Genomic DNA, 23893 nt, shown 5'->3' with positions numbered 1-23893 from the left:
AAACCTACTACCAACTTCTTACGTCGAAACTGACATCGACACAGCGGGCGACATCGCGTTGATGCGAGGGCGCGCGGATAGGCTCCCGCGTGAGAAGGAGCCGAACTCGTTTCCCGTCGGGGTCCCTAACCGAACGCACCTTTTGGGACGTCCCCCGCTCGTGACAAATCAAGGACACGTCTCCGTTAAGGGGATCAGAGTGGAAAGGGTAGCGAACTCTTTGACCGCGTTGTTTCATTGCCTTGCCTTTTCAAAAGATAAGCAGGTGGATGATTTAAGTACACATTTTTCAAACCTTTCAGTGCAGCAGTCCAAGAGTTAGGGGGGGGGGGGAAAAGACTGGAGGTGGTGTCCATTTAGAAGAAGCAGACGGGGCCAATATCAATGCCAAACTCCTGCTCAGGCCCTCCAATGTCCATTGGCGCAATATCCAGTATGGGCAGACGAGAAGTCTTCTGTGACTTGTACTCAATTTCCGCTCTTCCCCATTGACCCGTATGGCTCTGTAAAAGACAAAAGTAACCATCGTCGTCATCATCATCATCATCGTCATCATCATCGCCGTCGTCGTCGTCATCATCAAGATCCCAGAGAGATCCTTCCACCCCCCCAGGGATGGCTGACTGAGAGCAATACCGGCGAGATGTTAACTACCTCGCCTGGTATACAGGAGGTCGTGGGTTCGATCCCGACGCTGAAGCTGTATATTTGGAGTTTGTATGTTTCTATTATCATCGCGATGGCGAGATGTTAACTACCTCGCCTGGTATACGGAAGGTCGTGGGTTCGATCCTGACCCTGAAACCTGTTGTTATTTGGGGTTTGTGTGTCTCTCTCATCATCAGAATGGCGAGATGTTAACTACCTCGCGCCTGGTATACGGAAGGTCGTGGGTTCGATGCTGACCCTGAAGCCTGCTGTATATGTGGATATTTCTCTGGCTCCTCCGGTTTTTCCCATCCACATTTAGAATCAACGTGGATTTACAGCATTTGGCTGATAATATAAATTTCCACGTGACGATAAGCCACTCTGTCGAGCTATCATTTGCGATAGCCAGGCCGCTTCTGAAAAAGAACTACGCAGCTGAGTGGGCCTTACCTGGTAAAATAAACAACATATCTTTTAAAATAGTTTTGAGATAAATTTCAATTTAAAGCTTTCGTGACTGCAGCGATTCATCTTCTTGGTTCTTTCGGTAAAGTCACGTAGAAGGAAAATAATAAAATTAAACATTATAAAATAATTCTCACGACGTTATTTTCCTTCTACGTGACTTTACCGAGAGAACCAAGAAGAGTTTTGAGATACTTTCATCTCGCCGGTCACGCGCACCACCACCACCACCACCGACTGTCGAGTAGCCACGGCCGAGTCGGTTGGCTGGCGGGGGGGGGTGTAGTGGCTCCAGCTCACCTTGCAGCCGTCCTCCAGGACGCTGTAGGTGAAGCGAGAGTTCCCTTGGGCGCGGATCTCCACCTCGCTGGAGCCCTGCAGCAGCAGAGCCTTGCCGAAGTCACCCCGCTCGTCGGACACGGCCACGCTGTTGCGGCAGTGGTAGGTGAGCTTCTGCGACGCCTCGCGGGACAGCAGGCGCAGGAAGGTGATCTGCACGGCCGCCGTGTTGGCTGGGAGCGAGTCGTCGCCGTAGGTGAACTGGACGGGGGGCGCCGGTTCGCGGTGGTGGTTAGGGGGGAGGGGGGGTGGTGGGCAGGGTGGGGGGGGGTGGGAGAGAGAGGCTCCGTTAGCGGCGGCGTCGTTCAGCCGGGCAGCGACGGTCCCGGAACCACCGGACCGGCAGCATTTTGGCGATTTCAAACACCGACCCTCACCCCCCTCCCACCCTGCCCCCCTGCCTCCCCCCTCCCCCACAACCAAGGTTGGCACTTTTTTACCCAAAAATCTGATGAAACTTAACATTTTGCCAGCCGCGGCAATGGGCAGCCTTCGTCTTCAATGCCAATGGCCGAGTTGTCCGTTGGCAATAAACGACGGCTGATTACAAATGGCGTCGAAGATGACGACGAGGGACGACGCAAAACGTTCAGGCGACGACGTTCAGGCCAACCGTTGTCCCGACGTAAGCGCTCGCGCTCGCTCGCTCGCTCTCTCGTCACCTTGAAACCGCCCTGGACGTTCTCCCCGAACCAGATGTGCTTCTGCTCCTTGCCCTGGGCGCTGTGCCAGGCCTTGCGGGCGACCGACTTGGGGTTGGCTGCCACGCAGGTGTGACCCCTCTCCATGTTGCACCACACCTCCATGGCGTCGATGGGGCTGCCCTTGTTCGGGTCCACCCAGTAGTTGCCTGCACGCGCAAGCGAAGCAAGAAAAGACAAAGATGCACCCCCTCACCCAGCCTCCCGTGTAGCCTCAACAGACTGTTGGGGCAAGTGCTGTTAGCGAGCAGCACCTGTGAAGGTTGGCAATGTGGCACACGAGGGGGTGGGAGGCCGGCACCGCGCCCGGCCGCCTTTGTGTCGCGAGTGGCGATGTTTACACACCGCACCGGGTACTCATTTTGAGGCTGAGTCGACCTAGGGGAGGCCCAGGACGGGTTCAGATGATCGTCACTGGTGTTGGCCATGAGTGGGAATCGAACTCGGGTGGCTAGGAAATATGTTAATTTCTTCGCCTGCTATGCAGGAGGTCGTGGGTTCAAACCCGACCCTGACAATCTTGATTTGAAGTAAGGAATCCATACTCTTTGGTTCTTTCGGTAAAGTAACGTAGGTATGAAATAAAATAGATCACGACGTTTCGGGCGCAACACAAGCGTCCGTCATCAGGTGGGAAAGCATGGTCTGCTGCTGATGCAGACTGTTTTTAAAAGGTTTGAAATGGGTGTAGCCCAAGGGTCATAAAGAACTGGCTGGGTCTAGTGATGTTAATGTGAGAAATTATCATGTAACTGGGTACGGAAGTGGCTATGTTAAGTTGAGAGATTAGCACGATGTTACCGACCCTGACACCTGTATATCCGATTGTTCCCTCCACGTTGAGAATGAACATCACGCGTTTAGAGATGGTGACGAGCCACTTCGTGGGGCTATCAGTTGTGATAGCCAGTTCGCTTCTGAACAGAGAGCTCCACGTAGCACAGCGAGGCCCTTCTTCACCTTACCTGCCAAGAAAATAATATAATCCTAACAATTCGAGCGTTAAAAAACGGGGACTCCGCGGAAGGTCAACTCACCGCTCTTGAGGTCGGGGTGGGTGAGGTGCAGGTCGCGGCAGGTGCGCGCGGGCCTCTCCCGGCTGCCGTCGGGCACCTGCAGGAGGTCCACCTTGCCGCTGATCGTCTTGAGCGACGCCTCCATCTCCTGTGCTTGCACGGCCTTCTCCTGCACGGCCTCGTCGCCGCGGTAGAAGCGCAGCGGGTCGGGCCCCTTCTCCACCTCGGTCTGCACCGACTCGTAGAAGTATCCGCCGCCGCCTCCCGAGGGGCCGGGGGGACCGGGTGGGCCCGGAGGTCCGGCGGGCCCCTGCACAGCGGGACACGAGGGGGGCAACCGGTGACGTCAAAGTTCGAGCGGCGTTTTAAATCGGGCGCGGACGTGCCGGACGGCTCGCTCCGCGTCGCCCGGGAGCATGCGGCGTGCCCCAAGAAGCTCCCGGGGGAGAGTGCGGCGAAACGTCGGACGTGCTGTCGTGTGCGTTTATGCAGGATGTGAGTTGGTGCACATAGCCTGGTACAAGGGCCGTGGTGACGTCGCCGCCACTTAGTGGCGAACGGCGGACGCTGTGGTTGCTGTGGCGAGTACGTAGCGGCAGCAGTGGGTGTGCTGCGTGAGTGCGCGCGCGTGCCAGTCGACCCATGGCACCTGGGTCTGTCCCGTGACCTCCTGCCAGTTCGAAACTTCACGTGGCCTGGCACAAGCGCCGAATTGCGGCTGTCGTGGGTGTTGTGCGGTGCGTGTGTATGCGTGCGAGTGTGCGCGTGTGATTGTGAGTGTGTGCGCACGTGTGTTGCGCGTGCGCGCGGTGCGTGAGTGCGTGCGTTGTGCGGTTCGTACAGCAGGGCCGCTGCCTCCAGAGGGGCCACGGGGACCGGTGCCACCGGCGACGCCGGCGTTCCCGGCGTGTCCGTCACGACCGGCGGGACCCTGGGAACCCGGGATGCCCTGTACACACGCACACACGGTTAGACAGCGCGCACGCACGCACAGGTACGCACACAGACAAAGTCGTACATCCCCCGGATAGCCTTTGATAGACTGTTTGAGCAAGTGCTGTTACCGGCACAGTCCTGATGTTCAACACACCCCAATTGGTCTTTCAAACGAGGCTAAGTCGACCTAGGGGAGGCCCAGCAACGGTTTTTCGATGTTCGCGTCCAATGAGCGGGTCGACGCGTTCGTAGCGTGTGTGCCAACCACCACATAACCACTTCGCTCAGGTAGAGACAAAGATCCCCCGTATAGCCTAATCATACTGTTGGGACAAGTGCTGTTAGCGAGCACCTATGAAGGCCGGCACGGCACACGAGGGGGTGGGTGGCCAACACCACGCCCGGCCGCCTTTATCTCCCTAATAGCAATGTTTTTTTTTAACACATAGTACTCGGTACTCAATTGAGGCCGAGTCGACCTAGAGGAGGCCCAGGACCGGTTCAGATAATCGTCACTGTTTGTTGACCGTGAGCGGCGATCGAACTCGGCTCGCCGGGTTTGTGGCGCGGCGTAGCGCTAACCGCTGCACCACCGCTCCCCACGGTAACAAGACGCACGCAACTCCACAACGCGCATACACACGCCTCTGCACGCGCACACACACACGGTCCACACGTTCACAGTCCACGTGCACTCAGAGACCACGGGTGGAGCGAGGAGAAGGAGGTGGAGCTGCAACTCACCCTTGGACCGGTTGGACCAGCAGCTCCAGCACCACCACTCTCTCCAGGGCGACCCTGCAACGGACACCAGGCACTCGTCAGCCGACGCTTCGATCAGGAGGGTGCCTGTGTAATGGTCTTGGAGGGATACGGAGTCTTCGTAGAGACAACACGCTTTATTTCACCAAACAGTTTACACTAATCCCTAACACAACCTGGGGAGGTACAGCCTCCGGGCAATTGTACCTACAACTCTCCCTACTGAGCTCTCCGGCTAGCTTAGACCGCTGGCCCGGTGGGTCCCTGACCACCGGCCCGTCCGGACCTGGCCCTCACAAGGGCATCAGGCTGAGGGAACCTCAGGGTCCTAACCCCACGACCACTGGCACCGCACTGAGCCCCGGCCCTCAGAAGGACATCGGCGGCTTGGGGTCCAGGGTCTTCTTCTTTTTCTCCAGGCGGCTTCTGGCTTCGGCTTGAGGCGGACAGACTTGCGCTCTCAGGGACCCGCCTTATATACTCGTTCTCCCTGAGGGGCGGGGTTTTGGGGGATCGTAGCTTCCCCCAGCCCCCTCCCCTCAGAGGGGTTCCAACCGCCGTTGGCCCGACCGGTCCGGACCGGTTTCTACCCCTCCCGCTGGTTGTGGCGCGTGTGTGTCAATCATGACCACCACACCTGCAGGTCCCACCCTGGGAGCTCCATTGCCTCGGTCTCCTTAACCTCCCCGCCGTTCCTCTCTCAAATCCTCACCTCTCACCCCACTGCCCATTCTCCTCCTCTTCCCTCCACTCATTCGCGTCCCTCCCCCCACGCCCTTTAGTACCCCCGGCAGCTCTGCTCACTCGTTCCTCAATCCGTCGGCCATCTGAATCAGTGTCTCTTGTCACCGTTCCGTGAACTGTGTCGAGCGACCTTGAGCGAATGCGCCTGATTTGGACTTTCGCGTCAATGAACATACACGGCAGTCGTTAAGGGACAGTTTGTGCTTTACATGATGTGCGGTGGTGGTGGTGGTGGTGGCTACACGCCGCTGCACGTTGCTGGTGCCTGGAACCCAGCGCTGTGGGGGCAGCAGCGAGGGTTTGGCGCTGTGGAGAAGGTGCCGTACCCTGGCTCGCCAGGAGAAGGCGGCACATAAAATTGCGGACGAATCTCCATCTCTTTCCATTTGCATGGGATAGAGTGTTTCCCCCTCGCACACGTGGGTTTTCTCCGGGTGCCCCCGATATCCTGAATCTTTTTGGTTTGTTATCCTTCCCTCGCAACTTCGATTAGCACAGTTGGCTACGTACGGTGCGTAAGAAGTTTAACGTACACACGTAAAATCGGTTTGAAAACATCTTCATATATATATTGGACTGCAGAGTTTGGGCAATTGCCAACTCGGTGTTTGGGGGGGGGTGCGCCCGCGAATGAGCCGGCTGGGGGACTCACCATTCCACCATGCATCCCCTGGGGACCGGGATCTCCACGGAATCCCTTCTCTCCGCCCGCTCCAGCGCCACCAGCCTCTCCCTTGCCTCCCTTGCCGCCAGATGGACCCTGGAGGGATACGGTGACACGCGAACGCCCCCGTCACTCAGCCCCGTCGTCCCACCGCCGGCGGGGGCCGCCTGCGTCTCGCGACGCCGAGTCCACGGGCCTTTGCGAGCGCGCCGGCGCGTCCCTAGTCGCTCGAAGCGGACGTCGGGATGGCAGCCGTCTCTGGCTGGCGGCGGCAGCTGACGTCACCGCGCTCCCACGGTAGTCGCGGGGAGTCCCTCCTTTCGGGTGACCGCCGCGAATTCACCGACTACAAAACCGCGTCTCGTTTTAATCGACCGCAGAGAGGCGGGGGGGTTGGGAGGGGGGGTGGATCGGCCCCCGACCGGGACGTGGGATTGCGTTTGCGAGCCGTCGCGCTCTTTGGCGCAGCGACTGCCGGGAGAGACGATCGCGGCGATGAACTTGGTCGATGAAATGAAGCGACGACGACGGTGGTGGACGACCACGATAATTACAACGACGATGACAATCTACCATGTCCTGCAAATCCGGATAGAGGGTGAAATCCGCCTTCCATTTTACCTTCAAGCCCCCCCCCCCCGCCCGCCCTCCCGCCACCATCCCCCGGACCTCAGAGACACAAAAGTGTGGAGGGGGGGGGGGGTTCACTTACCGCGGGGCCTCGGGGCCCAGCAGGACCAGCGGGGCCTCCTGGTCCTCCGGGACCCTGCACAGAGAGAGGGGGACACGGACACGGGGCAAGGCGTGAGAGTGGCTTCATCACAGAATGTCCAGTTTGGGGCACGGGATAAGAACGTTACATCAAGAAACGATGCAAACAATACGAATGGGAGTCCAAAGTACAAGAAAGGTGAAGAGATCACCCAAACGCATACAAATACAACTAAACCATCCCCATCCTAAGCCCACTGAGGTATTAACTTAATGTTCAAAAGCGACCTGGCCACACGTGATAGTGGATTATCATTATTTATAGCTGCAAAATTATCATCATCGTCATCAAAAAGGGGCGTTAGTCTGGCTCAGTGGTCCTCAGGCAATCAAATAGATTCGTTAGAATCCTAACGATGCCTCACGCTGGCTGTGCGACCCTCAGGCAGTACCGCTGAGCCGTTAGAACCCTATGAAGGTGCCTTAGTTTGGCTCGAATGCCGCAATGTCCGAGCTACGTCGTGGCACCACCGGGCGTCTGTGATAAAAAGAGCTTCATAGCTCATCGGATTTCTCCAGGATAACTAAAGATTCTGATTCTGACACAGTGACGCACTCGGCGACACTTGGTGGCAGCAGACGTCTGTGAAAATGAGCACTGTGGCTCATGGGATTCCTCCAGCCTAAGTAAAGCTTCGGAGTCCGCTAATAATGCCGTTGCTGTGCTGCAGAAGAGCAGACTTTGGTGGCAACTTGCTGCGCCGAAGGTCCGCACACAGGCACATTGTACGCCGATTCAAATCCTTCCGCGCCGCGCGTAGCCAACCGCGCGAATAGGGAGGTGTGCTCTCGGTGTTTGGCGAGCGCTTTGATGCACGTGGGTGTTCGTACGGTTTCTCCGCGGTTGCCAGTGCTGCCAGCGGGTCCGCTGGGTCCCGGTGCTCCCATCATGCCCGACGCTCCCGCGGCACCGGCAAGGCCGGCGTCACCGCTCTCTCCCTGAGACAACGGAAGCAGCGCGGTGAGGTGAGCGGTGGCGGCGGCAGTACCATGGACAGCAACAACCCGCGTAATGACACACGTCACAGTGACACACGTCACAGTGACAAACGTCACAGTGACACACGCACACACATCACAGTACACACATCACCGTACACACATCACAGTACACACATCACCGTACACACACCACAGTAACACGCACGCGCACATCAAAGTGGCACACGCACACACATCACGGTACACATATCACCGTACACACACCACAGTAACACACACGCACGCGCACATCATAGTACACGCATCACCGTACACACACCACAGTAACACACATGCACGCGCACATCATAGTGGCACACGTGCATCGCAGCCGCGCAGAGAATTCGTTACCTTGCCTCCTGCGTATCCATCACGGCCTGGGGCTCCATCAGAACCGGCGTTGCCCTGCAATGCAACAGCACGCACGCTTCAGGTCAAAGGCTGCTTCTCGCAATCGACAACGAGCAATGAGCACGTGGGCAGCACGGGGGCAGCACGGGGACCACAGGCTGGGCAGCCGCGACGTTCAGCCAACGTCAAGGCGAGGCAGAGAACTGATGACCGGTTGTGATGGGAAACGGGTGTCGTTTTGATAAGGTTATGCTCGATTCCAGGACGACGTTCTGGTCTCCTAAAATAAACCCCGCCGCCCCCCCCCCCCCCACCCACCACACACCCACCCACCGCTCTCCACGCTCATCCCAAATCTCGTGGAAGTCATCGCCTATGAGTGGCGGCTAAAGGTGCTCCACTCTCAGGGCTATGCTCGATTCCAGGACGACGTTCTGGTCTCCTAAAATAAACCCCGCCGCCCCCCCCCCCACCCACCACACACCCACCCACCGCTCTCCACGCTCATCCCAAATCTCGTGGAAGTCATCGCCTGTGAGTGGCGGCTAAAGGTGCTCCACTCTCAGGGCCGTGCGATCGTCAGCGATGTCGGAGGAGCAGGCCATCATTCTACCCAGAGTGCAGTGCAACCGCCAAAAAGGCGGACGGGGAGAAACTGCGGTCGCAGTTTTCATTTCAACCGGTCGTTTTTCTTTTTTGGTCGCACTTTTGTTTTTACCTAACTTCCGTAACTTCGCAGAGTCTTTCTAAAAAAAATCCACCCTCAGGCTTTGGGATTCGCGAGCACAAATTATGGCCAACGTTTTACCCTTGGAGCTACACACTCGGGTGAAATGTGGCGACAGAGACGACGTGGCGACGTGGCCTCTTCGCGCAGCCATCGATAGCTGACTCAGCGCATGGACTCGTCACACTTTGGAAGCCGGCATTTACCGGTTTAACCGGGAATCAACCGAAACCCAGAGATTCAGCCGTGCCGGCTCAGGGTCCCTGACACGGCCATTATTTAAGTTCTAAACCATTTTTTATTTTACCAGGCAAGTCCCACTGAGCTATGTAGTTTATTTTTCAGAAGCGACCTGGCCACAAATGATAGCTCAACGAAGTGGCTTATCGCGTGTAAATGTATAGCAGCACCCAAATACTCTGAACGCGTGACGTTCATTCTAAATGCGGAGGGAAAAAAACCGGAGGATCCGGAGAAAAATCCACGCGACCACGGGGAGAGAGACACGCAAACTCCAAATGTACAGCAGGCGTCAGGGTCGGGGATCGAACCCACGACCTCCTGTACACCGGGCGAGGTAGCTAACATCTCGCCTCCCTGCCCCGAGTGGAGAGTGTGCATCTCGATTCTCACTTCACGGCCGCTGTCACCGGCGGGTCCGGGGGCACCAGCGGGGCCTGGGGGCCCGTCGGGTCCCCTCTCGCCAGCGGGGCCAGCAGCGCCATCCCTGCCCATGGCTCCCTGGGGACGGGGGGTGGAGTGAGGAGGGGGGGGGGGAGAGAGAGGGGGATGATGAGGCTGAAGTTGGGAGAAGTCTACAAGTTGGCTCGCGTCGGCCGAAATGGATCACCGGCACGTGGTTTGCGTGCGTAGAGCGCGAGCAATTTCCTTGAGCACGACGGGAATCGATTCTCGTCGGTCGATCGATGTCTTCGCGTCGCTTGCCCAAGGATCACAGGAGCAGTCCCGGCAGAAGAGGTAAAAGATTAACCCGTAAAAACAAAGGTTTTCACTATAAATCCTTTATATGCGTGGCGGCTAGAGTCCTCTCGTCCTCTGGCTTGAGATGGCTGCCACCATTAAGCAATTGGTAATTAAATATAATTTATTTTTTCCTAAGAAGTGTAAAGTTATGGAAAAAAATTTTCACGAAAATAAATTGTCACGCACAACGAGTCTGTGTGCAAAATGTCAGCTCGATTGGATCACGGGAAGTGGGTTAAAAAAACGACCGAAAGATTTGCACGGTCGTAAGCGCGCAAGCAAGCAAGCAAGTGAACTTAATATAAAGGATTTAAAAAGGGAATCGACCGAGAGATGACGTGAGACGGAAAGGCGAGAGACGTGTGCAGCACGGCATCGCCAGTGGGGCGACCATCATTTAGTCAAGTGCCCTTGTCACAGGGGGCTCACAGATGGACACATCGAAAACGCATGTAACTTTACATCAACGCAGCAGGCAGGGAGCTTTGCGCTCCGGGAGGAGTGAATACAACGGAGCAGGCGAGGAGCTTTGTGTCACGGAGGACGTCAACGACGCAGCAGGCAAGGAGCTTTGTGCAACAGGAGGAGCGAACGACGCAGCAGGCGAGGAGCTTTGTGCAACAGGAGGACGTCAGGTCGTTTCCTTACAGATGGGCCAGAACCTCCAGGTCCTCCCCTCTCTCCGCGAGTCCCGGGCACTCCCAGCATTCCTCCGCCGCCAGACAATCCGGGGGGTCCAGGGGGGCCGACTGGGCCCTGGGAGCAAGCGGAGAAAACAGAGGCAAAGGTCACCCGTGCGCGTAGGCCTCAACGGACCGCTGGGGCAAGTGCCGCCGTTCGGCGAGCGACACACGGGACCGGAGCGCGCGATCACGTGGGCAACGCGTTTCGGGGCGGCTTTGCCCCGTGAGTTAAAGCGCCATCGTGTGCGGAAATATTTTTTTCACGCTATTTCGAGTGATAATAAAGCGTGGAGTCAATTAGGTTTTGTTTAACACGTAGTAGTAGGGCTTTCGCGAACAATGTTATCCATAATAGGTTATGGGTTAGATCGCGTAAATGTAAATGTGTCGTTAAACCCGCCACCACCCGACACACAACTCTGGCTGTCCCGCCTGATGATGCTGGTTCTAATTACTGGTAAAACCTCACAGTGCTCCAATTGTAAATGTCGTAGCGGGTTTACTCTCCAACACACAACCGGTGTGCTGTACTAGTGACGCCTTAGCACGTTTTGTTTACGTGACAAACCTTACTAATTGTCTGTTTCAGGTGGTGGCGGGTTTAACGACACATTTATAGTTGCGCGATCTAACCCAACAACACCTCTGCTATGGGGCAATTCGGTTTTCGCCAAATATTAAAGGGGGTTCCAGCCCCCCTTTGCCGAACGTTACGCTTGAATTCACGTCTGTGGCTCGCTCGCTCGCTCACGACTGGTTCTCCACGTGTCAGACGTCGCCACGTGCTGTCGCGCACGGCAACGCGTTGCGGCACGTCACGTGGCACTCCGTCGCATTGTTGTGTCTGCGCGCCTGCGATACGCGTCGTTGTTTTGTCGTCGCACCGTTGTTCTATTGACGAGCACTACGTTGCAAGATGCCGTGTTGGCATTCCTGCATGTTGTGTATTCCCACACTGCCAAGTGCCCTTTCGGTCTGGGAAGCTAAGTCTAGATTGAGCCTAGATAGCGCCTGGATGGGCGACCACCATGGATTACAGGTGCTACGGGCGGCGGGACGATGCTGTTGGCAGCAAGACATTCAGCTGTTGTGCTGTACCTCTATGCCCCCATATATATTCTCCCCGCCACCGCTAACGCGCACCGACCAGGGCGGTGAAGTACGGTGACATGACCTCGACTGCGCAGGAGTGGGGGGCCCTCATCCAGCAGCGGACTGACAAAAGGGCGCCTCACTGCGCAGATTCACGCCGCTGTAATCGTTTGCGTTGAGGCAGCGCCGCATTGCCCAACGCGGCGCATTGCAACTGCCGTCTTATCAGTGCCGCTCTCGGCGCTTGCAGTGCCGCGCCGCCTGCGCCACTCACGCCGGCGCCGGTTGCTCCGGAGGGTCCACGCTCGCCGGGTGGACCCGGGGGCCCGCCGGGTCCGATGGAGCCGTCGCGTCCGGAGGGGCCGCCGTCTCCGCGTGGGCCGCGGGGTCCGGACTTGCCGGCTGGGCCAGGCCCGCCGGAGGGTCCGGTGAGGCCCTGGAGGCGTTGTGGGAAGGAAGGGGGAGAGGGGGGGTGGCGGTCAGAGGTGCTGTCGAGCGTTTGTGTGTCCGTGTGCGTGGGGGAGCAGGGGAGCGGTGGTGTAGCGGTTAACGCGCTGCGCTATGGCCAACACCAGTGACGATTATCTGAACCGGTCCTAGGCCTCCCCTAGGTCGACTCAGCCTGAAATGAGTACCTGGTGCGGTGTGTAAACATCGCCACTGGGGAGACAAAGGCGGTCGGGCGTGGTACTGGCCACCCACCCCCTCGTGTACCGTTCCGGCCTTCATAGGTGCTCGCTAACAGCACTTGCCCCTACGGTCTGTTAAGGCTATACGGGGGATCTTTGTCTTTTTTGCGTGTACGTTGAACTTCTTTCGCACCGTACGCAACCAGCCATGCTAATCGGAGGTGCGGTGTGTGTGTATGTTGCTGGTGGATTAGTTAAGTGGAATGCGCTGGCTAGTGGCTGCACCATCAAGCGCCTTCTCTAGCGGGCGGGCACTCGCCGCTTCCCGGGGGGACCGGCGTGGTGCAGCAGCAGCAGCGGCAGCGTCATCATCGCCGTCACCGTCGCCTTACGTGACACTGCACTAGCAGTGGTGTAAAAGCGTGGGACCTTTTTTTGCCAGTAAGCATGAAAAATGAGAATAGGTTTAACCCTTTGAGACCTCCTTTACCAGTGGCAAAATATAGTAATAGGTTTTTACCCTTTAAACTGGTACAAACTGACACCTTTATACAAGGCACCTTTATACAAGGCATCATGTTTGCAATAACCACAATACAAGCAGTCAAAATGCAAACAAAAAGAAACAAGTCTGATGATGATAATGATATGCACTGTCCTTGAAGTTGATTAGTCCATATCCGAGACAGCCTTTTGGCGTCATCTGGTCCAACACCAATGGAGACTAGGCTCTAAGAAAAGCTGTCTCGGGTGTGGACCAATCAACTTCAAGGACAGTGCATATCATTATCATCATCAGAGTTGTTTCTTTTTGTTTGCATTTTGACTGCTTGTGTTGTGGTTATTGCAAATATGATGCCTTGTATAACGGTGTCAGTTTTGGTACCAGTTGAAAGGGTAAAAACCTATTACTAGGTTTTACCCTTTCCGGCAATGCATAGATAGAACACAGACAGACAAAATGAGCACAGCAAACACCAAAGAGCGCGTGCGTGGAGACACTCACAGCGGGTCCTGATCCACCAGGGGCACCAGAAGCACCGGGGAATCCAACGGGGCCCTGCAGAAACGGGAAGAGGATTTTGTCAAACGCCGGCGTCGGGCACGACCGTCGCCGTCGCGGCAGCCGACATCACCACGGCACCCCCCCCCCCCACCCGGAGAGTAACAAAACCTCCAAACCGTCCCGATTGTAGGGGGGGGGGCCCATCGCCATCGCTCCGCGCTGTTCCCCAGCCATCATCAGGTCGGGCGACGCGTCACTCGTCAAACGACACTCCTTACTACGTCAACTCCAGCCGGGCTAAATTTCGATTTAAAGCTTTCGTGACTGCAGGGATTCATCCACTTGGTTCTTTCGGTAAAGTCACGTAGAAGGGAAATAATAAAATAATAAAAATAAAACATGATCAAATAATTATCACGACGTTTCGGCCACAACGCAAGCAGCCGTCCTCAGGTGAAGAACAGGTCAGACGCTGTCTTTCCGACAGACCTGTTCTCCACCTGAGGACGGCTGCTTGCGTTGTGGCCGAAACGTCGTGAGAATTATTTTATTATGTTTTATTTTTATTATTTCCCTTCTACGTGACTTTACCGAAAGAACCAAGAAGATCCAGCCTGGCTCTTTAGGCCTTTCCCCCTGGTTAGGCGACGTCACCCTCCGACATCCGTTCAGCAACCGCGGACGGCTCTCCCCCCAACCCCACCCCCGATCGAGCCCACGGCACCACCGTGGTGGCCGGAGATTTGTTCTTGCCGCGGGCACGGACGCGTAGCGCGAATAAGAAAAAAAGACACGGCAACAACGATCTCGCACTTACGGCTGAGCCGGCGGGTCCAATCCCTCCCTTTCCACCGACCAGACCAGCAGGGCCCTGGCGAAGAGAAAACAAAAACACACGGACGCATGAGCACAAATTCTGAACTCGATTCACGTTCGGACACGCGAGGACACGTGCAACGCACGGGAATGGAACGAGCGTGTGCGTGGGAGCGTGCGTGCGTGTGTGTGCTCGCTCATGGAGGAGGCAATGGAGGAGGCTCGTTAAGGACGCTACTGGGCGGTCACCCTCCAACAACAACGGAGTGCAGAGGAGCGACGCTTACAACAACGAGCAGAGCGCCGGACGGCTAAAATGCAGCAATTTGGTACAGTAGGGAGCGGAGGTGGCGCATCTACCAGTCGTCTTAGTCAACCCATGGCACCTGCTGGGTCAGTCCCGTGACCTCCTGTCAGCGAGCCTTCGACACTTCACGTGGTAGCCTCAAAGTGAACCTAGCCTGGCACAAGCGCCGTGGTAATGCCACCGCCACTCAGTGGTGAATGGCGGCTGTTCTTGTTGTTGTTGTGCTCGCGCTTAGCACTTGCCCCAACTGTCTGTTGAGGCTCCACCGGAAGGGGGGGGGATCTTTGTATTTATCTCTAGTGTGCGGGAATGACGAAGGGCAGCGACGACTCACCGGGGGACCAGCAGGGCCATAGGGGCCGGGAGGACCTGCAGCGCCACCCTCGCCCTTGCCGCCAGCCTCACCACGCTCGCCACGGGTGCCGGGCTGCCCGTCGCTACCCTGAGAAGCGACACGGGGCAGCGTCAGCGTCAGAGGGCAGCACCACGTGATGGCAGCAACACAGGGGCAAGGGCCTTGTCGATCGGGCATAGCGAGTCGCCCGGTGGCCATTTTTTTTTCTTCGCGCTGGGACGGTGGTGAAGGTGCGTTCCATTTATTGTGCGTGTCAAACTAATGAAGTATCCCGGAAAGGAAAAGGTTTGTAAAACCACAGATAGTTACCTTCAAAACAACATTAAATTTTGTTGCGGCATGTTGAACGTGAAGGTTTCCGAACCTGTGGAGCTCGGGGCGTGTTGACGTTCGTTAATAAAAAAAAAAGTCACAATCGCGAAATATTCCAGCAAGTGAGTCTCATTGCCTCGGTTGACTCTCGGACAGCCAAGGATCATTCGCCGCACTGACGTGAATGTTTCATCGCGCATAGAAGAAGAAGAAGAAGAAAAAAATCGTCTTTTCGGTCGGAGTGGCTCAAACAAAGATGTACTCACAGGGGGTCCGGGGAAGCCAGGACCACCAGAAGCACCGTTGGATCCACGCTCACCCTGCCAGCAGATAAGACACCAGTCAGCCAGACATTGAGTCACCCACGACCGTCATCCACTAATGCACAGGGTCACAAAGTCGCCCACCCACCCAGAGAGTCACTCAATTTATCCAGAGATTTACCCACTCATCTACAGGGTCAGCTCCACACCTGGGGTTACCCTCTTCACGCAAATATTCACACACTCATTCACAGAGTCATCCACAGATTCACCCGCTCACCCACAGATTCACACACTCATTCACAGATTCACACACTCATTCACAGAATCATCCACAGATTCACCCGCTCACCCACAGATTCACACACTCATTCACAGAGTCATCCACAGATTCACCCGCTCACCCACAGATTCACACACTCATTCACAGATTCACACACTCATTGACAGAGTCATCCACAGATTCACCCGCTCACCCACAGATTCACACACTCATTCACAGATTCACACACTCATTCACAGAATCATCGACAGATTCACCCGCTCACCCACAGATTCACACACTCATTCACAGAGTCATCCACAGATTCACCCGCTCACCCACAGATTAATCCGCTCATCCGTATAGTCGGCTACTCATCATAATTTGTCTATCAGTGGTGCGTATTGGTCTATGTAGTATTGTATTTGTCTATCAGACGCCACATCGCGCTGACACCGTTGTGGCGCGCATGGTGGGGCGTGCCGGTGCAGCGCCGTCTACTCACAGGGGGTCCCTGGAGACCTGCGGGCCCAGAAGGGCCGGAGGGACCAGCTTCACCCTGCCGGGGAGAGGAGAGAGAAAGGGGGAGAAAGACAACAACAACGACATCAACATCAACGCTGGAGCGCGGCGTCAATAACCCGACGGGAGCCGCGCGTCATCGCACGTCGCTCCGACGTCACCCGAGGTGGGTGGGGGAGGCTCAGCGCTCCGATGTCTATTTGGGGCTTGCGCCGGGCAGTCGTCGTGCGCGCCCTCAAGAAGGTCCGGCACGCGCAGCGCAACCGTCGGACGCCGTTGCCGAGCGACGCGCGGCGGCGCGCATCGGAGAGGGATTCCCCCATTCCCTTTCGATTCTCGCACACGATGGCCAGCGGTCATCTGTTCAGGGGGCCCGATGCCAATGTGGACGTCTGCTACTGCTGCTACTGGTTGGGACGAGAGGGCTTCTCCTCCGTTGATTGAGCGCATGGCCACAGTGGTTTTACTTTGCGGTCCGTAGTTTGAGTTGCATGGCCATAGTCGCACTGCTGCGGCTTGTACTTTAATGTTTCGATATGGACCTATATTGGTCGCTATATGTCTCTGTGGGTATCTGTGTATGTCTATGGGTATCTATGTATCTCTATGTGGCTCTATGGGCTTACTATACGGTCCATAGTTTGGGCTGCATCGCCACGCATCGCACGGCTACACCAGAGACAGCCTTTTTCACGGCCTTGTCTCACCCCCCAGCGTGAGACGACCAGAGAACGCCAAAAGGCGAACAGCACAAAGGCAATGCAAGCATCAAAGTATTAATAGCTCGAGTTGGACGAAAATTGGGACCATTTTTTGCCAGTATCGCGTGTGTTGAAATGTGGAGTGGGTGCGTGTGTTTGGAGCAGAATAGGATCATTCTTACTCTCTCTCCACCGGGACCCAGGGGACCTGGGGGACCAACGGGACCATCTGGACCCTGTTGATGAACAAACACGGACACAACATCAGGACAGTGACAGCGGTGCAAATGTCAACTCAGCTCAGCGTTGACTTAAGGGCCATCACTTCAAGCTTGGTACAAGACCTTACGCGATATTTACACCTTACAACTACAATTTCTTGAAATATATATGTGTGTGCATATATTTATATACGTGTGTGTGTATATATGAACTAAAACAATAAACTCAACTTGTTATTTTACCAGGTAAGGCCCACTGAGCTATGTAGCTCTTTTTCAGAAGTGACCTGGCTACGAATAATTGCTCATCAAAGTGGCTTATCATCATGTGGACATTTATAGCAGCCAAATACTTTAAACGCGAGTTGATTCTAAACAACGGGGAGAACATGCAAACTCCAAAAATACAGGCTTCAGAGTCGGGATCGAATCCACGACCTCCTGTATACCAGGCGAGGTAGTTCACATCTCACCACCAAGATAACTATCCGTTGTCACGAGTCCACGTTTGATAAACATACTTAAAAAGTAAAGAATGTGTATATTCATATGTATATATTTGTATATTACACGAGGCATTGGGATATTCAGGTGTGCCACGCAGCCACGTGATTGGCTAATAATCCGGTGAAGGCGTGTGACCTTCACGAACCAATCGCATGGCTGCGATCAGTCACGTGATGGCGGTTGGGCGAGGACTCACGCGAGGGCCATCCCTCCCAGGGTTGCCTGCACTTCCTGCTGGACCACCGTCGCCCTGCCAACGAAAACCAAAAACAAACCGTTGCAAAAACCACTCCTTTCAATGCAACCGAAGCACTCCATGTCAATTCCATTAACATTGCATTCACAACAATTGTTTCCACGAGTCTCAAGCAACAAAAACAACATGCAATAAATTATGAACACGTTGACGAATTAAGCAAAGCATGCGGTGATGTTTTGGCCAACAAGCCTCGATTAGGCCGAAACGAGCAACACTGCCACATTGACGAGTAACGACAAATTCGTTGCCAGGGTAGCAATACCCTTGGGGCGGATGGAGAAAATAGAAACACAACAAACCTGTTTCGCTTTCACCCCAACAAATGATTTTGAATAAACACGGGAACTGCTTCCCATATTGGCAAACCCTCCCCACCCCCACCATATTGTCACAAAATCCTTTCACCCTCAGGTAAGCTTTGATTGGATTGGAGGAAATTATTGAATAGTTTTGGTGTTGCCCTGGCTCTCCCCCAGTTGTCCCCTGTGGGGCTCTCTGCCATTCCTATTTTTGCGGTGGTTGTTGTCGTGGTTGTGGTGGTTGTTGTTGTGGTGGTTGTTGTGAGCCCTGGGCCCCAGTTACTTCTTCCTGGGCCATGCCACGGAGTCTCCCTCACTCATCCCTCCCACGTTTCCTCGGCCTAACCCTCCACACCAACCCTGTTCTACCCTTAAGCTATATTTCGTTTCAATTTCCACGTTAACCGCTGTTGATCTGTCCAGTTCGTTTTCTGCATTCCCACCGACCTTTTCTCCTTTCTCTCCGGGAGTTCCACCCGACCCTCGGTCACCAGGGAGTCCCATCATGCCCGGGCTGCCAGCTCCTCCGGCTGGGCCTGCAGGGCCAGCCTCACCCTGCCGACACAAGGAAGCTGTCAGTCACAAGCTGCCATCACCACTGGCCCGGACCATAGCCGTGAGCCGTTCACCGGATATGGAAGACGCGATTGACACTTGCCATCCCGTCCACGTTTCACGGAACGTGGCAACTCCCATGCACGCACGCACGCAAAACACATACAAACCTTTGGCGAGTTCCACGCTAACGGAATTAGAGCGTAAGACGCAGAGCCTGATGATCATAAACTCGAGCATCGCTTGGGATGTCTTTGGGTCTCTTAAAGCGTTCTCGCAGGGCATGCCTTTTCGACGCACGCAAGCACGAGCTCGCACGCTCACACACAGCGACGCAAGCGTCCTTATTATCGACGTTGCAGTCGGCAGACACCGCGTTCGGCAGGCCAACCTTTCCAAATGAAACAATGCCATTGACGATGAGATAACGACGCTGACGGACGAGCGTGCATACTCGACACGATCATACTTTGGATATACTATTAGCATCCGGGTAGCTGTGGATAGATTCATTTAAACTACGCCAAGGCCATCCCTTTAGTTTCCTGCCACATGGGTGAGCGAATGGTGGGCATGACTTAGCCTGTCCTTTAGCAAACGGCGCATGGCTGAGTGGACACGGCACGTCTGTCCCATGGCACCTCGGTGCCGTGTGGGGCGAGTGACCGAGAGTGGACACCGGGGCGTCTGTCTGTACCTTTCCTCCGTCCGCCCCCGCAGGTCCAGCCTCTCCTCTGGGGCCTGCGGCTCCAGCGGGGCCTGGGGCTCCACGCTCCCCGGGGATTCCGGCCTCTCCCTGTCCCACACAAACACAACACCGGTCATGAGCACAACAAGAAAATATACACGTCTGTAAGTTATCATTTCTACACTCCGGGCCGTTCGTGTATTCCACGGTGGAGAGAAAGGACTGGACGTATGTATTTATGCTGAACTTCTTTTGCACCCTACGTATTCAACCGTGCTAATCGGAGGTGCGGGAGAAGTACAACAAACTGAACACAAAACGCAGTTCTAAATAAATGAGCTTTCAATCCAGATGATTTAAAAGTGCATCGCTCCAGTGGCTTCCAAATATGGGAAGAGCGTTCCAGACGGCCACAGAAGTGCATCTGAAATCGCGCGATGCGGTGACCACCGTCTTTGTTCAGTAGATTATCCAAACGCTGCTGTGAGGATGACCGGAGTTCGCGTGATGATGGTTCATGCTCCTCAAAAAGATAAACAAGGTAATCGTGGTTTATTTGTGACAGGCGCTTTGTGTGCAATGAGCACGACCTCATCATGTATTCGTTCGGCAACCGGAAGCCAATTCCGCTCGGCGAGCACCGGACGGACACGGTCGAGTTTCATTTGTCACGAACAAGGTAATTGTCACGTGAATCCTGGAACCATGCGGACGACAACCCCCCTGATGCCGGCGAGACGTGCCGATCCGCTACGGCAATAGCCCGCGTGCATTTCCATTGCGGCACTTACCCGGGCACCAGCAGGTCCAGGACCACCCCTGTCACCAGGACTTCCCTGTGGAGGAGAAAATCAAGGTAAACGTTCACGACCGCCAGCGATAAATCCAGCAACGTTCACCCCCATCGACATCATTGTCATCATACGTTCACAACCTTCGGGAGCCTGGCTCAAGCAGCGCTCAATGTCAATAACAGCCCGCGAACTACACAACGTCTGTACGTTACTTGCGTGGGCCCGATTCTAATCGTAGCAATTTCAGGATTTTTTTTTTACAACTGCATTTCAGCGAGCGGCCTAGCATTTACACGTAGTGTGTATGTTGAACTTCATTCGCACCGCACGTAGCCAACCGTGCTAGTCGGAGGTGCGGGAAAGGCGGTGTTGTGCACACGCAGATGGGCCGGGATGCACACCTCACTAAACCTGCGCGATTCGACTCGCGCTGGGTGCCGGTAATGGAAGCCATGGCGCGTGTCGACACGCAAATGACGCCGTTATCAAGGACACGTGGGGGCGTCCATCATTAAATAACAAAATAAAAGTTTTGCGCAGTGCTCCTGCGTTGTGTTCCTTTGGCTCCACTGCGCGGATCACTCTCTTTGTCGTCAACTGCGACACGACTCGACGACTCGCTCCCAACAGCGGCCACGTGCGCACGCACACACAAGGCGCACGGCTACGCCAAAGGCCCCTTCAATACGGGCCTCCCTCTCGTCGAGATCCCTTCGTGCAGTGGTCACGTGACCCTCTCACTCACTCACCATGCTGCCGGCGCGACCCAGCTCTCCATTCGCCCCTGAGGGTCCGGGAAGGCCCTGCGGGGGGACAGGGGGGGGGCCGGTTGCGCCAAGCCGTTAGCTCCTCCGGCCGTGGCCAGTGATTGGCGGAGGTGCGACTGGTGGTTGTGGTGGTTTTTGCGTTGGTGATCGTGGTGGTGGTGGTGGGGGTGAAGGATGGGCAATGGTGATTATGATGCCGGTTTGGTCGTTCTGGTGATGGTGTGGTGTGATTGCGAGTTGGTGATGATGGTGGTGGTGATAATAGATACGTAGCGTCAGTGGTGAGAAGGAGATGGTTCTGATATTTTGATGACCAAGTGGTGATAATGGTTAAATAATGACGACGACGATGAGAAGGAGGTGATAGCGATGTGGTGGTGGCGGTGGCGGTGGCGATGATGTTGTGACTATGATGACCCGTTGACAGTAGAAACAATGACGTGGGTGTAATGACGACGACGGCTCTGAGCCCCCCACCCCTCTTACCTGTGCTCCAGGGAGACCAGCAGCGCCACGCTCGCCACGAGAACCCACGGGGCCCTGTGACAGAACACGGGGGGGGGGGGGGGTCACTCACACGGCCAGCGGCACCGGCAGATTGCACAGACTCGGCGCGCGTATGCAGAGCCGAGTGTCGATAATCGTCAGGAATACATTTGGCCTCATTGGCTACGAACGGAGGAACGATTCGTGTTTTTTTTGTTTTTTTACGGCGCCCTTCGAGCGGCGCTTCACGTCTCGTTGACGTGGGCACAGTCCCCCGCCCCCCCCCCCCCCCAAGTGGTGGCTGACCCTGTGCCCGGCACAGGGTCAAACCGTGTCAAGCCATCACGGTTCACTCCGTATTCTTGCACGGGGAAATTTAGTTTTCAGGTCCATACGGCGTACAATCGTTTCAGTAGGGACAAACATTTGAGTTTTTTTTGTCTATTTATGTTTCTCGCTTGCGATGGGACTTTGTAGGATGAACGTTGAGATTTGTAAGGGGCACGGGGTGACCACTGAGGTCTGAATTGGTCTGTAACAAGGTAGGGCGCTGATAAGGGGTTGACAGGTTTGTAGTGGTGAGTGTTCTAGTGGTGAGTGTAGTGGTGAGTGTAGTGGTAAGTGTACTAGTGGTGAGTGTAGTAGTGGTGAGTGTAGTAGTGGTGAGTGTAGTAGTGGTGAGTGTAGTGGTGAGTGTAGTGGTAAGTGTACTAGTGGTGAGTGTAGTCGTGGCGAGTGTAGTAGTGGTGAGTGTAGTAGTGGTGAGTGTAGTAGTGGTGAGTGTAGTAGTGGTGAGTGTAGTAGTGGCGAGTGTAGTGGTAAGTGTACTAGTGGTGAGTGTAGTAGTGGTGAGTGTAGTAGTGGTGAGTGTAGTAGTGGTGAGTGTAGTGGTGAGTGTACTAGTGGTCAGTGTAGTGGTGAGTGTAGTAGTGGTGAGTGTAGTAGTGGTGAGTGTAGCAGTGGCGAGTGTAGTAGTGGTGAGTGTAGTAGTGGTGAGTGTAGCAGTGGCGAGTTTAGTAGTGGTGAGTGTAGTAGTGGTGAGTGTACTAGTGGTGAGTGTACTAGTGGTGAGTCTCGTAGTGGTGATTGTCTATTTGTGTTACTCCCTCGTGATGGAACTCTGTAGAATGAACGTTCAGATTTGTCAGGGCACGCGGGTGACCAATACGGGTTTGAATTGGTCTGCGATAAGGTAGTTCACTGACAAGTAGGTTGACACGGATATGACAGGCTGACTGAGCACCTGGCCCCCTCACAAACGGCGACGGAGCGGCTGATTGCTCCGTGCTAACCAAATTGAGCGTCTTTTGTTTTCGGTTCGGTCGCGCGGAAGGCAGAGAACTACCGGAAAATGCCGGATGGCTGCAAGGTGGCTGAGCGAGAGGAGTGGAACGGCCCACGGATTTCCATGAATCTATCAGTGCGGAGGTTTGAGGGCGCGGTGCGTGAGCGCCAACTCACCCCGGGACCTGCCAGACCAGCGGGACCGCCCTCACCATCCTTGCCAGGAGCCCCCTACGGACGGACAACACGCGCGCGGGTGAGAACCACGCACCTGCACGGCATTGGTTGCTGCAGCAGAGAGCGCGCAGAGGGGAGTAGAGTGAGATGGGTGGGGAGAGGCAGGAGAGTGTGTGGAGGGGAGTAGAGTGAGATGAGAGGGGAGAGGTAGGAGAGTGCGTGGAGGGGAGTAGAGTGAGATGGGAGAGGCAGGAGAGTGCGTGGAGGGGAGTAGAGTGAGATGGAAGGGGAGGGGCTGGAGAGTGTGTGGAGGGTGTCGAGTGAGATGAGAGGCAGGAGAGTGCATGGAGGGTATATATTAAGCTGAGAGGGGAGAGGCAGGAGACTGAGTGAAGGGTGTAGATTAAGCTGAGAGGGGAGAGGCAGGAGAGTGAGTGGAGGGTGTAGAGTAAGCTGAGAGGGGAGAGGTGGGAGAGTGAGTGGAGGGTGTACAGTAAGCTGAGAGGTAGGAGAGTGAGTGCAGGAGAGTAGAGATTTGGGTGGCAGTGCTGGAGTTATTGCTGGCGCTGGAGGTCAGTGTGAGTGCCGCGTGATGCCGCTGGCTACTTACACGTGGCCCTGCGGAACCGGAAGGGCCCCTGTCGCCGGGCTTGCCAGCCTCGCCCTGAGTGCAACAATCGGAGCGAATTCAGCAGTTATCCAACGTATCGTCTCACCAAACTCTCACGACACACAACTCTCAGAACCGGAGAGAGAGAAACGTGCAATCTGCAAACATGCAACAGGCGTCAGGGTCGGGATCGAGCCCGCGACCTC

General features: G+C 55.5%; 1 protein-coding gene across 1 annotated transcript in view; it reads right to left on the bottom strand.

Moving 5' to 3' along the window:
- Nucleotides 1-207: 207 nt before the first annotated feature.
- The window catches only part of LOC144951394 (uncharacterized), a 67857-nt gene continuing 44171 nt past the window's right edge, over nt 208-23893 (bottom strand). The window contains exons 27-53 of the mRNA XM_078881633.1: nt 23688-23741; nt 23078-23131; nt 21617-21670; nt 21113-21166; nt 20361-20405; nt 19579-19677; nt 18774-18881; nt 17965-18018; nt 17223-17276; nt 16323-16376; nt 15559-15612; nt 14960-15067; nt 14320-14373; nt 13503-13556; nt 12142-12303; nt 10741-10848; nt 9742-9849; nt 8382-8435; nt 7881-7988; nt 6991-7044; nt 6267-6374; nt 4853-4906; nt 4014-4121; nt 3194-3482; nt 2118-2305; nt 1417-1656; nt 208-503 (exon numbers count right to left, since the gene is read on the bottom strand). Of these exons, the coding sequence (XP_078737759.1) occupies nt 357-503; nt 1417-1656; nt 2118-2305; nt 3194-3482; nt 4014-4121; nt 4853-4906; nt 6267-6374; nt 6991-7044; nt 7881-7988; nt 8382-8435; nt 9742-9849; nt 10741-10848; nt 12142-12303; nt 13503-13556; nt 14320-14373; nt 14960-15067; nt 15559-15612; nt 16323-16376; nt 17223-17276; nt 17965-18018; nt 18774-18881; nt 19579-19677; nt 20361-20405; nt 21113-21166; nt 21617-21670; nt 23078-23131; nt 23688-23741 (2628 nt within the window). The 3' untranslated portion in view covers nt 208-356. The remainder of the gene's footprint in view (nt 504-1416; nt 1657-2117; nt 2306-3193; nt 3483-4013; nt 4122-4852; nt 4907-6266; nt 6375-6990; nt 7045-7880; nt 7989-8381; nt 8436-9741; nt 9850-10740; nt 10849-12141; nt 12304-13502; nt 13557-14319; nt 14374-14959; nt 15068-15558; nt 15613-16322; nt 16377-17222; nt 17277-17964; nt 18019-18773; nt 18882-19578; nt 19678-20360; nt 20406-21112; nt 21167-21616; nt 21671-23077; nt 23132-23687; nt 23742-23893) is intronic.

This window comes from Lampetra fluviatilis, chromosome 62 (genome assembly GCF_964198595.1).
Source record: "Lampetra fluviatilis chromosome 62, kcLamFluv1.1, whole genome shotgun sequence".
NCBI lineage: Eukaryota > Metazoa > Chordata > Hyperoartia > Petromyzontiformes > Petromyzontidae > Lampetra > Lampetra fluviatilis.
The sequence above is the reverse complement of the archived record's forward strand: the minus strand, read 5'-3'. Positions and strand labels throughout refer to the sequence as shown.